This window comes from Phocoena sinus, chromosome 16 (genome assembly GCF_008692025.1).
Source record: "Phocoena sinus isolate mPhoSin1 chromosome 16, mPhoSin1.pri, whole genome shotgun sequence".
NCBI classification, from domain to species: Eukaryota; Metazoa; Chordata; class Mammalia; order Artiodactyla; family Phocoenidae; genus Phocoena; species Phocoena sinus.
The window spans coordinates 43,556,605-43,569,126 of NC_045778.1; the positions used below are offsets into that span (position 1 = coordinate 43,556,605).

Here is a 12,522-nt window from a genome sequence, read left to right on the forward strand (position 1 = left end):
ATCTACCAACTTTGTTGAGAGTCTTTTTTTTATCATGAATGGATGCTGAATTTTGTCAAATCCTTTTTTTGTATCTATTGAGATGATCATATGATTTTTATCCTTCATTTGGTAATATGGTGTTTAATTTGGATTGATTTGCAAATATTGAACCATCCTTGCATCCCTGGAATAAATCCCACTTGATCATGATGTATGAACCTTTTAATGTATTGTTGAATTCAGTTTGCTAATATTTTGTTAAGAATTTTTGCATCTATGTTCATCAGGAATATTGGCCTCTAATTTTCTCTTTTTGTAATGTCTTTGTCTGGTTTTGATATCAAGGTAATGCTGGCCTCATAGAATGAGTTTGGAAGCATTCCTTTCATTTGTATTTTGTCTTGGAATAGTTTGAGAAGGATAGGTATTAACTCTTTAAATGTTTGGTAGAATTCCTTTGTGAAGCTTTCTGGTTCTATACTTTTGTTTGTTGGGAGTTTATTGACTATTGGTTTAATTTCATCACTAGTAATTTGTCTGTTCATATTTTCTATTTCTTCCATATTCAGTCTTGGAAGATTATATGTTTCTAATTTGTTTATATCTTCTACGTTGTCCAGTTTTTGACCTAAACTTATCTATAGTAGTCTCTTATCATTGTATTTCTATGATATTAGTTGTAAATTCTCCTCTTTCATTTCTAATTTACTTTATTTGGGCCCTCTCTCTTTTTCTCTTGATGAGTCTGGCTGAAGATTAATTTTGGTTTTCTTTTAAAGAAACAGCTCTTAGTTTCATTATTCTTTCTATTGCCCTTTAGTCTCTATTTCATTTATTTCCACTCTGATCTTTATCATTTCCTTTCGTCTAATAATTTTGGGCTTTGTTCTTTTTCTAATTCCTTTAGGTGTAAAACTAGGTTGTTTATTTGATATTTTTCTGTATCAATATAAATTTCCCTCTTAGAACTGTTTTTATTGTGTTCTATAGATTTTTGAAAGTTGTGTTTATATTTTCATTCTTCTCAAGGTATTTTTTTAAATTTCCTCTTTGATTTCTTTCTTGACCTATTGCTTTTTATTTTAGTACCATGTTGTTGTCTCCACATGCTTGTATTTTCTGCAGTTTTCTTCCTGTAATTGATTTCTAGTTTCATACAGTTGTTGTGGGAAAATACCTCAATATGATTTCAGTAATATTAAATTTATTGAGACTTGTTTTTTGGCTAGCATGTGATCTATTATGGGGAATGTTCCATGTGGACTTTAAAAGAATAGGTAATTCTGCTCCTTTGGATGGGATGTTCTATTGCTACCTATCTAGTCCATGTGATACAATGTGTCATTTAAGGTCAATGTTTCCTTTTTGAATTTCTGTCTGGATGGTATCCATTTGATATAAGTGGGGAATTAAAGTCCTCTACTATTGTTGTATTAGTGTTAATTTATCTATTTATGCCTTTTAATGTTTGCTTTATATATTTAGGCACTCTTAGGTATATATATGTTTAAAAATGTTATATCTTCTTATTTAGTTGACCTCTTTATCATCATGTAATGCCTTTATTTGTCTTTTGTTATACTCTTTGTTTTAAAGTCTATTAATTTAAAGTCTATAATTATGGCCTCATGAGCAATATTCTCTATTCACTATTGGACATAGGATAATAGTGGTCACAATAAAATCAATAATTCAAATTGCCATAAAAAATATAATTCTGGCACAGTCCTGTTATACTTATCTCAAAACTCTGGGCAAACTTTTAAAAGATTTGAATAGTGAAAAATTGTGTTCATAACAATCCCAACATTTAAGAAAATTTATGGAAGTATAGTATAGTTGATTTACAATGTTGTGTTAATTTCTGTTGTACAGCAAAGTGACTCAGTTATACATATATATATTCTTTTTCATGTTCTTTTCCATTCTGGTTTATCACAGGATATTGAATATAGTTCCCTGTGCTATACAGTCAAGCCTCGTTGTTTATCCATCCTTTATATACTAGTTTGCATCTGCTAATCCCAAGCTCCCAATCCTTCCCTCCACCACCCCTCTCTCCCTTGGCAACCACAAGTCTGTTCTCTATGTCTGTGAGTCTGTTTCTGTTTCATAGATATGTTCATTTTTGTTGTACTTTAGATTCCACATATAAGTGATATCATATGGTATTTGTCTTTCTCTTTCTGACTTACTTTACTTAGTATGATAATTTCTAGGTCCATCCATGTTGCTGCAAATGACATTGTTTCATTCTTTTTAATGGCTGAATAATATTCCTGTGTGTGTGTGTGTGTGTGTGTGTGTGTGTATACACACACACACACACAGCATCTTTATCCATTTATCTGTCGATGGACATTTAAGTTGTTTCCATGTCTTGGCTATTGTATATAGTGCTGCTATGAAAATAGGGGTGCATGTATATTTTAGAATTATAGTTTTGTCTGGATATATGCCTAGGAGTGGGATTGCTAAATCATATGGCAACTCTATTTTTAGTTTTTTGAGGAACCCTCTATACACTTTTCCATAATGGCAGCACCAATTTACATTCCCATCAACAGTGTAAGAGGGTTCCCTTTTTTCCACACCCTCTCCAACATTTATTATTTGTAGACTTTTTAATGATACCTGTTCTGACCAGTGTGAGGTGGTACCTCATTGTAGTTTTTGTTTGCATTTCTCTAATAATTAGTGATGCTGAGCATCTTTTTATGTGTCTGTTGGCCATCTGGATGTCTTCTTTGGAGAAATGTCTATTTAGTCTTCTGCCCATTTTTCAATTGAGTTGTTTGCTTTTTTGTTGTTGAGTTGTATGATTTGTTTGTATATTTTGGAAATTAAGCCCTTGTCTGTCACATTATTTGCAAATATTTTCTCCCAGTCTGTAGGTTGCCTACAGTCTGTAGGTTGCCTACAGAAGCTTGCAAGTTTGAATAGGTCCCATCTGTTTATTTTTGCTTTTATTTCTATTGCCTTGGGAGACTGACCTAAGAAAATATTGGTACAACTTATGTCAGAGAATGTTTTGCCTATGTTCTCTTCTAGGAGTTTTGTAGTGTCATGTCTTATATTTAAGTCTTTAAGCCATTTTCAGTTTATTTTTCTGTATGGTGTGTTCTACCTTCATTGATTTACATGTGGCTGTCCAACTTTTCCAACACCACTTGCTAAAGAGACTCTTTTCCCCATTTTATATTCTTGCCTTCTTTGTTGAAGATTAATTGTCCATAGGTGTGTGGGTTTATTTCTGGTCTCTCTCTTCTGTTCCATTGATCCATATGTCTGTTTTTGTGTCAATACCATGCTGTTTTGATTATTGAAGCTTGGTAATATTGTCTGAAGTCTGGGTGGGTTATGCCTCCTGCTTTGTTCTTTTTCCTAAGAATTGCTTTGGCAATTCTGGGTCATTTATGGTTCCATATTAATTTTAGGATTGTTTGTTCCAGTTCTGTGAAAAATGTCATGGGTAATTTCATAGGGATCACAATAAACCTGTAGATTGCTTTGGGTAGTGTGGACATTTTAACTATATTAATTCTTAGAATCCAAGAGCATGGAACATGCTGAATATCTTAACATCTCTTCTTTTGGATTTTAAATTGGTAAATGCACAAAGAGCTTTGACTTCTATTTCCAGGCCAATATCCATTTAACTACTAAGTTTTGTACCTTTATCTCCAGAGTATGTCTTGCATTTGCATCCATCAGCATAACTCCAGGACAACCCCTCTTAGTTCTCACTTGACTTTGGAAAAATCTCCTAATAGTTCTCCTTACTATATTTCACAATTCAACCTTCTCCAGTTTTAGTGTCTCAAAGCACAGTTATGACCTTATTGGTAGATGAATTCTCAGTGCAAACTGTCCCTTGAGGTTTCCTAGATTCAAGCTGCAGCCTATCTCTTTTCCTTTTATTTAGAAACATATATTCTCTAATCTAGGAAAACTGAACTAATTGCTGTTCCCTCAACATAATCTAACTTTTTCTTATCACGCCTACCCTGATACTCTTTTGAACCTATACTTTGAAATTACCTTTATCCATTACCATCAGTTAAATGTTATCTACTACCAAAACATGTCTTAAATTTCTACTCTCTACATAAAATATTTCCTAATAGTAACGCTGGTACATAATTTCTTACTCCAAACTCCTAAGCCTTCAAAACTCATTTTTTGGGCTTCCCTGGTGGCGCAGTGGTTGAGAGTCCGCCTGCCGATGCAGGGGACACGGGTTCGTGCCCCGGTCCGGGAAGATCCCACATGCCGCGGAGCGGCTGGGCCCGTGAGCCATGGCCGCTGGGCCTGCGCGTCCGGAGCCTGTGCTCCACAACGGGAGAGGCCACAACAGTGAGAAGCCCACGTACCGCAAAAAAAAAAAAAACAAACACACTCAATTTTTTTTTTTTGGGGGGGGTGTGCCATGCAGCTTGTAGGATCTTAGTTCTCCAACCAGGGATTGAATTCAGGCCCTGGCAGTGAAGGCACCAAGTCTTAACCACTGGACTGCCAGGGAATTCCTTCAGAACTCTTTTTTGACTCACATTATAGTTATCTATATTCATCTCATATCAGTTTTATAGGATTTGCTTAATGTAAAAGGACTGTGTCATATTAATCCCAACCCATGTTGAACTTTGCATAAAATAAGTACAATTAAATAAACTTAGTGTCCTTAATAACTGATTGTGAAAAACCTACACATTTCTAAATGTTACATACACCTAACAATATTTTCAAATCCGTACTTTCTTCTTTAGGCAACTTCTTTAAATATACCATTTATTTTGAAAGTTTAATTTATGAAGTACACTTATAACTCTGGCCAGCCATTTATGTTAACTTTTGTTTCATTGTTTAAAAAGTATTTCTACAACACAGTGGGTCTTATTTCTTTTCACTGTCCTCCAGTTTATTTTTAAAGTAATGAAGACTTTTTATTTTGTAAAAATAGTATTTATATAGGAAGAAAAATCATGATAAAAACTTCCATTCCTGTGAGGAGTGAATAACATTTGCCTTTGCTTTATGAAAAATAAAATCAGTTCTTATTCAGGTTTGCTAAACATTTATTTATTAAGTAATCCAAATAATGTAGCTTCTAGAAAAAACTCAGTTCTCCTTAGACTGAATATGTATGCTATAATCTACACTGTTCACATCAATAAATTATTTATAAAAGCTTCACTTTGCAACTTAAGTGATTGAAAAATGTAATAAATGTTTTTCAAATTAAAAAATTCATACATATTTATTGGAAAAAAATTCTTCACTTACTTTTTACTCTTGGCCTTACTTTTCAAAGATAACCTTCATCAACTGTTGGTACATATCATTCCTGAACTTTATCTATGTAGGTCAAAATGTATTCACACATGTGTACTAACATACAGATATGCAAATATACATTCAGAGTACTATGCTGAACAGTTGTTTTTAAATTTGGACAATAGTTTGAATGTCTAGGTATACATGAATGGTAATCACCCTAAATAATTACCCTCAAACAGTTTATACACAGCATTTTTTTTCTGATTTGTTTCATGAATGAAGCAATTTAAGAGAATCGGAGAAGATAGAATTGCCATGACTTATTTTTGCCACCCAGTTATTAAAAATAAACCAAAACTTCCCTAACACATTCCTAAGCATTTTGGATTCCCTAAACTCTCACTAATAGACTTCGTGGAACTGTCTTTGGTATATTTATGACCTTCTTACAGAGCAGAATAGATTCTATTCCAACGTGAGATTACAGTGAATGCTGTATATTAGCCACAGGGAATTCTTGCCTTCATCATGATCCATTATGGTTGGAATTTATTGCAAGCTAAGTTCTATCCATGCTACTAACAGTTGCATAGGGGACTAAAGTTGACAGTGACAAGAGTTCCAGGTGACCTGGTTATATCTAATCTATGGGCACTTAGTGCGACTAAGTGGCGCTGAGTCGCAGCGCACTACATCTGATCCTCTATTTACAAAGATTGTGACCTTTCTGTCCCATGCTAACACTTACCATAGAATTAGAAGTTGATATGGAATGGTTTTATAGGTCTCTCTCACAATATTTATAAGATAAATAACTTTAGAAGAACATAAATTGTCACCTGATTGTCTTCTGAAAGGTGTGCCAAGGGCTAATAGTAGAAGTATTTATTGTTTTTTACTTTACAATTGAAATATGCAGTACTTTTCTTAAAAAGCCTATTAAAGCAAAGACTTTAAAACTGGTAGTAAAAATGGAGGTCATATAATTTAAATTCTTTCCAGAATATTTCTAAGACCTAGTCTTTTTAAGTTATCTTTTAGTCTCAAGCTTGCAGATTTTCAGTGATGGGGCTTAATTTTTTGGATAGTCCATTCTATTCTGACCCACTTTGGATTAATAGAAAGTCTCTACTTATATTGAAAACATATGCTTTGTAATACTTTTTATTTATTGTTCTTATTTCTATACCCTGAGACTACAATGAATAAACTAATTTATCTTTTCATAACAACCATTCAGATGTCTGATGAATCTTGTGATTTTTAGTTTAAACATCTCAAATTTTATCACACATTTTCAGGATGATTAGACTTCACTTCCAATTTGCCCATAAAATGGTGCTTATTGTAATCCACCTATGTCTTCATCTATTATTAATGCATATGAAGTAGTTTGTATTATTATTCTAGTAGTCCATTTACAGTGTTGGCATGCAAACTCATCTTAACATGCCAACTCAAAATTTTTTAAAACTCAAAATTTTACAATTATATTTTCATATTAATGTTTGTAGCCACTTATTACTATATTTGGGCAATTAACTTTTTTCTAATACAAATAAGATTATTTAAATTTATTATTGTAAAAGTGTAGATTTTTGATACTTATTATTCTGATAAAATGATTTTGAACCTTGTTTTTTTTATCATTAAATGTAGTATATATCCTTCTGAACTTTGTAGCATTCACAGATTTTACACACATGGCTTTAATACATTTATATATGTCAGTGATTAAAAGTGAATTGGGGCAGACATTAGAACTCAGATCTGTATGGTACTTCACTAGAGACCTTCCTCCATATGATAATGATGCTTCAAGTTATTCTTTCTAGATACAATTATTCAGCCAGGTACAATACAATTCGATTGCATTTCTCTTTATTGGCCATAAAAATATCTTGATATTAAACAATGTTTTCTTCAGGTTAGGTATAGTTTCTACAACATTCTACTCATTAGAAATGTGACATTTTTATTGAACCTACCCTAAGTTCCAGTAGTCATTGCTATATCTTTAAATTGGTTTTAATCCAAATATTTAATAATTTGTTTTATAATTCAAGATTGTCAGTTTGTATTTTTTTTAGATTCATGTTTTTTTACTTTTTTGGAGATTTAGCTTTTTATAAGTAAAAAATAGTTTACATCTGTTATGTGTTAATATGTGCCTAGCACAGGGTAAGCTCATATAATACTTATGATGATTATGTCATGTCAGTGTTTAGTATTATCCCCATTTTTAGAAGTGAGTAAACTAAGCACAGAGAGAGTTTGCATCTAGATCATACAATTAGTAGGTTATGGAACTAAGGCTAGAAGCACAGCAGTACAACTCGGGTAGTACTCAGTCATCTGTTCTAGACACAGTGCTAGTTACTGGGTAGAGAGATTTAGTCATGACCAAAATAACACCCCAGGCTTTATGAAGCTTCCAGTATAGTAAAGGAAGACAAACTCAAACAAGTATATAAAATGTGTAATATGCCATGTGATGCATGAGAAATGTAGTAAGAACAGTAAATAAATAGGGGGAAAGTTGAAAGGACAGAGCAGACTGGAGGCATGGCATTCTAAACAGGGTGGTCAGAATAGATCATACTGATAGAATTATATGTACGGAAAATTTTATAAACTCAAAAATACTTTAAAAATCACAAATAAATATTCTGTGGTGTTAAACACTTTAACTCTAGAGCCAGAGATGTGTGTATCCCACTTCTGCAAGCCCTTCATCATAGCACCTGAGTAATAAATGCCCCCTTGATGACAATTCTCCCCTTATAAGAATTTATCATAAAAAATAATTAAAGTTAGCACATATTTATGTACAGTATGTTTACCAAGGTATAAACATTTTGCTTTTAATGACAAAAATTGACAATAATAAACATCTCATAAGTTTTTACTTTAACTATGCTATAGACTTATGATGGAATACAAAATATAGCTTCATAGTAGTATACATCAAAGTGCTATAGAAAATCTGTATTTGCAAACATGGGATGATATTCATGTGTGTGTGTGTGTATGTGTGTGTGTGTGTGTGTGTGTGTGTGTGTGTGTAAAACAGATGTATATTTGGAAAGAGGGAAAGATTAGCAAAATAAACATCTAACTGTATAGAATTAGGAAGTTTGATTGGGTTGTGAATGGATTCTCTTCTTTTGGTTATCTGTATTTTAGTTTTTATCAGATATGAACATTTAATATTTTAGCAGAAATATAGATTTAAACAAATGATATACCATGTTATACAATCTCTCTATCCTATGTATATTATCATTAATACGTTGTTTTTATAAATTAGAAGTTTATGTCATTGCTTCTTTGACTTTTGGAAGGACAAAATTTGTGGCATCCCATCAAATATCAGACATTAATTTTGTGATTGTGTTCATCACCAGTTTTCTAATTATGAACATAATACTACCTCAGACCCTATATTCTGAAAATTAAGCAATGAAATAATCATGATTGTCTTCACTTTTCCTTAAAATAAGGCAAAATGGATCAATTTTTATAGATTACTATCATTTAAAAGTGAATAAACATAGAAGATTTTATTAAACAAATACTTTGACAGTAATGAGATGCTTCAGTTTCAATTATTTTTTTAAAAAGATGCAATTTCTGTGTTTCAGCCTCCAATGAACATACACTCCATCGTGGTACAGGTTCAGTGCATCAACAAAAAAGTGGGTACTGTTATCTACCATGAAGTTCGAATCGTGGTGAGAGACAGAAATGACAACTCACCCACATTCAAGCATGAAAGCTACTACGCCACAGTGAATGAGGTCAGTTTCTATCCACTACTCTCTGCTTCCTTTTTATTGATATATGTAATTGACTGTATATTTTAAATATTTTGAAATTATTCCTCTATAATAACAATCTTAACTGTTTAAAAATATCAAGAAAACATTTTTAAAAATAGTGCTTTAAAAGAAATAAGGTCTGAGTGACTTCTGATACGATTTCAGGAATTCACTTTGCTACAGGAAAAAAATTGCTTTATTTATAATAATGGCCAAAATGTTGGCATTTTTTAATCATCTTCAACAACTTAATGCCTGAATCTAAATACATACATGCTTACTGAGGCTCAACAGGTGCTATTTATTCTCATTGTAAAATGAGACAGATTTTTGTTTTGTATCTCTGAGGTGGTAGCAGTAATTCAATACTAGAAGAAAATATGTATTTGAGATTTTATTAATTTAAAGTTATTTTCTCAATTTTAAAATCAAGTTCTGGCATATTAAAAATATTTTAATATAAAAGCTAAATTCTTATAAGAAAATCCTTATCAAACTATTTAAAAATATTTTTAAAGTAGTAGTATTGCTTTTATTAGAACATGCTTTTTTGTTATTTCTTGTTTTACTTTGTTTTGTTTTCCCTTTGAACCAAAATCCATGGGCCAAGAACCCTTTTTATGTTATTTTTTAAAAATAGTGCTTACTCTATTAATTTTTTGTAGAAAAAATATAAAATATTATAAAAAATTATAAAATATTTCTGAAGTATCTCTAATATCATCTATTATGTGTACTTTAGACACAAAAAATGAACTATATTTTTAATAGCCTATACTTTAGCAAATCATCTTTACCTCCATGTCTTTTTTTTAATCTTAAAATATGTACCTACTTTATAGGAGGAAGGCAGTATAATTTGGGTATTAAACACAGCATTGGGCCTATAACTTCTACATGCTTTTTGAAATTATTTAAAATGTATCTTATTTACCTCAACATTCTTCTATTCACTAAAAATTGAAGAAATGATGTTTCCTGTAATCTGAGACTTTCTAGATTGTATTACCAAAAACAAAATAATAAATAAAAGAAATAAAAGCTTTTTAAAGTTTAACAGTCGAAATTACTTGTTAGTTAATGCTCGACCTTTTTGAGCTAACTTTTACTTAATAGGCTTCTGCTAAAACAGACAAATGCTAATTAATGTAATTAATCATGTTACATGATTAATTATTTTAGCATCTAAAGCATACTTTTTGAATGAGATTTTGCTTTTTTGTTTGAGTGCTAGCTTTGAGTATAAACTAATAGATGAGTTATCTTAGGCAACATATCTAATTTTAAAATCCATTCCTGTACCATGTTTAACTGTTGTAGTTCATTTTTCATAAAGAAATTTATAATGTTCAATTTGAATTCAAAGTATCCTATGTAATTTGACTACTTCCACTCCCCCTCCAATTTTTTTCAGCACCTTGCTGAAAACTAAGCTTTTCAAACACTATTTTAATTGTGTCACTCTCCTATTCAAAAATTGTGTAATTTCTCATTATTATCTGGAAAAATGTCATCTATCTCCACTGGCTGATTTTCAAGCCCTTCCATAATCTGACCTTTTGTCAATGTATTCTTAACTTCAATTTCTCTCTGATATTGCCTCATTCTGTTCAGATTAACTTCCTCATGTCTTACAAATATATTCATTTCTTTGGCTTTGCTCACACTGTTCAGTTTACTTAGAATGGAATCTTCCCTACCTTGCAAGTCTCCAAGTTTTATTCATCTTTTAAAATTTAACACATGATCTATTTCCATTTCTTATTTCTATACTCATCTCCAGCTATACACATTGATCATCTTCAGTTTCTCCAAACTCTAAACTCCTATGTCATCTGGATAAATGTTAGAGTGATACAATTTATATAAACATTAAACATTTTATCTTAAACATTATTTGTAGAGGCAAGATTTCTTTACAAAGCTGCCTAATTATGGTTTTCTCTCAATGCATTTCCTAAAGACAACCGAGGCAATCCTATCCCACTGTTACTATGGTCATATATTCTATGGTTTGATTATGTAGAATGTGTGTAATTGATGATATTTTCCTCCATTGATTTTGCTCATACTCTCTCATATCTATTTTCTTGTAAAGAGTCCAAAGTTTATTTAAACATCAAAACATAATTATAAGAAAAAATGAAATTTAGCTATTTTTCTCATCCTTCATTTATCTGAGTAGTTCTTAGTTTAATTGGATTGAATGGGTTTATCTTTATATCTATATCTCTCCCCTGGGAAAATACATTGCAATTTTATATATACCCATATGTATATGTATATATGTATGTGTGTGTGTATATATACTATGTCTGTGTGTGTATATATATATATATATATATATATATATACACAACGCAACTACAGTGCTGCCTGTAAAATAAAATTAAGTAAAATACATTTTACTCTGTGCAAGATTGCAAGATATTTTCCATGCTATTTCTTCTTTTAGTATAAGGCATGCAGTTAATGCAGTTAAGACTAGAAAGATCTAAATGCTTTTCCAAAAAAAAAAAAAATCATTCAGGGTTTAAGAGATTGTTGGTGTCAAAATATTTTACACTTCATCAGAATGCAAAAGATAGGTACAAAGTCATCATCACAGATTTATAAAAGAAGCTTCTAAAATTAAAGTCCTGATTAGTCACTCTCCTTATTAACTGTGAGAAAACCAAGACCTGGAGCAGCACATGAATTGGCTACCAAGGTTTAAAATTCTTTGTGAGACATAAAGCATTGCAAGTATTTTTTTTTTCTCTCTGGGTAATTGGAGACTCTCAATTAGTTTTGGATAATTGTATCATTAAGTAATTAGTCTTGTTGGTTCGAAGAACAAATTGCAAAGTCTAATTGCTGCTGATTATTCTTAAGTAATTTTTGGAAGATAAATATTTTCTGGCAGTGATGTCTTTGATAACACATGCATCCCATTTCAAAAAATTCCTTTTGACATAATAAAAAGTAAACAAGGACAAGTCAAGGCAGACGTAGTGTTTTCTTGCGCCTGTGAAGAATTAATCTCAGGATAATATAGAAGTTATATTTGTCCTGGTCTTTAATGATCTCATTACAGATGGGCAATTTTTTTAGTCAATATTAATTTGTTCTTTTTGTCACCTTGAATATCACACTAAATGTACTTTGCTGCTGTGACATGATGTGATTTATTGGAGATAATTTGTTGGCACTTTCTGAAAGAATGTTTCCTTGCATTTCTCTTGACAGGTAGATGGTTTACAGTCAGAAAGAAAGAAAGAGAAAGAAAGGAAGGAAGGGAGGAAGGAACCATATATTGTGTAGTAATGTAGTATTTACTGTTGAAAAAATTTGCATGTAAGTGGACCTGTACCGTTCAAACGTCAAGGGTATATATAAAAATTCTGAACTCTATTTCTTTGTTCCTGGAAACTTGGAGAAATAGAGTTCAGATGTAATTATA

At 31.5% G+C, this 12,522-nt stretch overlaps 1 protein-coding gene across 1 annotated transcript in view; it reads left to right on the top strand.

Annotated features, from left to right (window-relative positions):
• Positions 1-12,522, top strand: part of PCDH15 (protocadherin related 15) — a 743,572-nt gene that overhangs the window by 272,356 nt on the left and 458,694 nt on the right. The window contains 1 exon segment of the mRNA XM_032608284.1: positions 8,904-9,059. Coding sequence (XP_032464175.1) covers positions 8,904-9,059 — 156 coding nt within the window.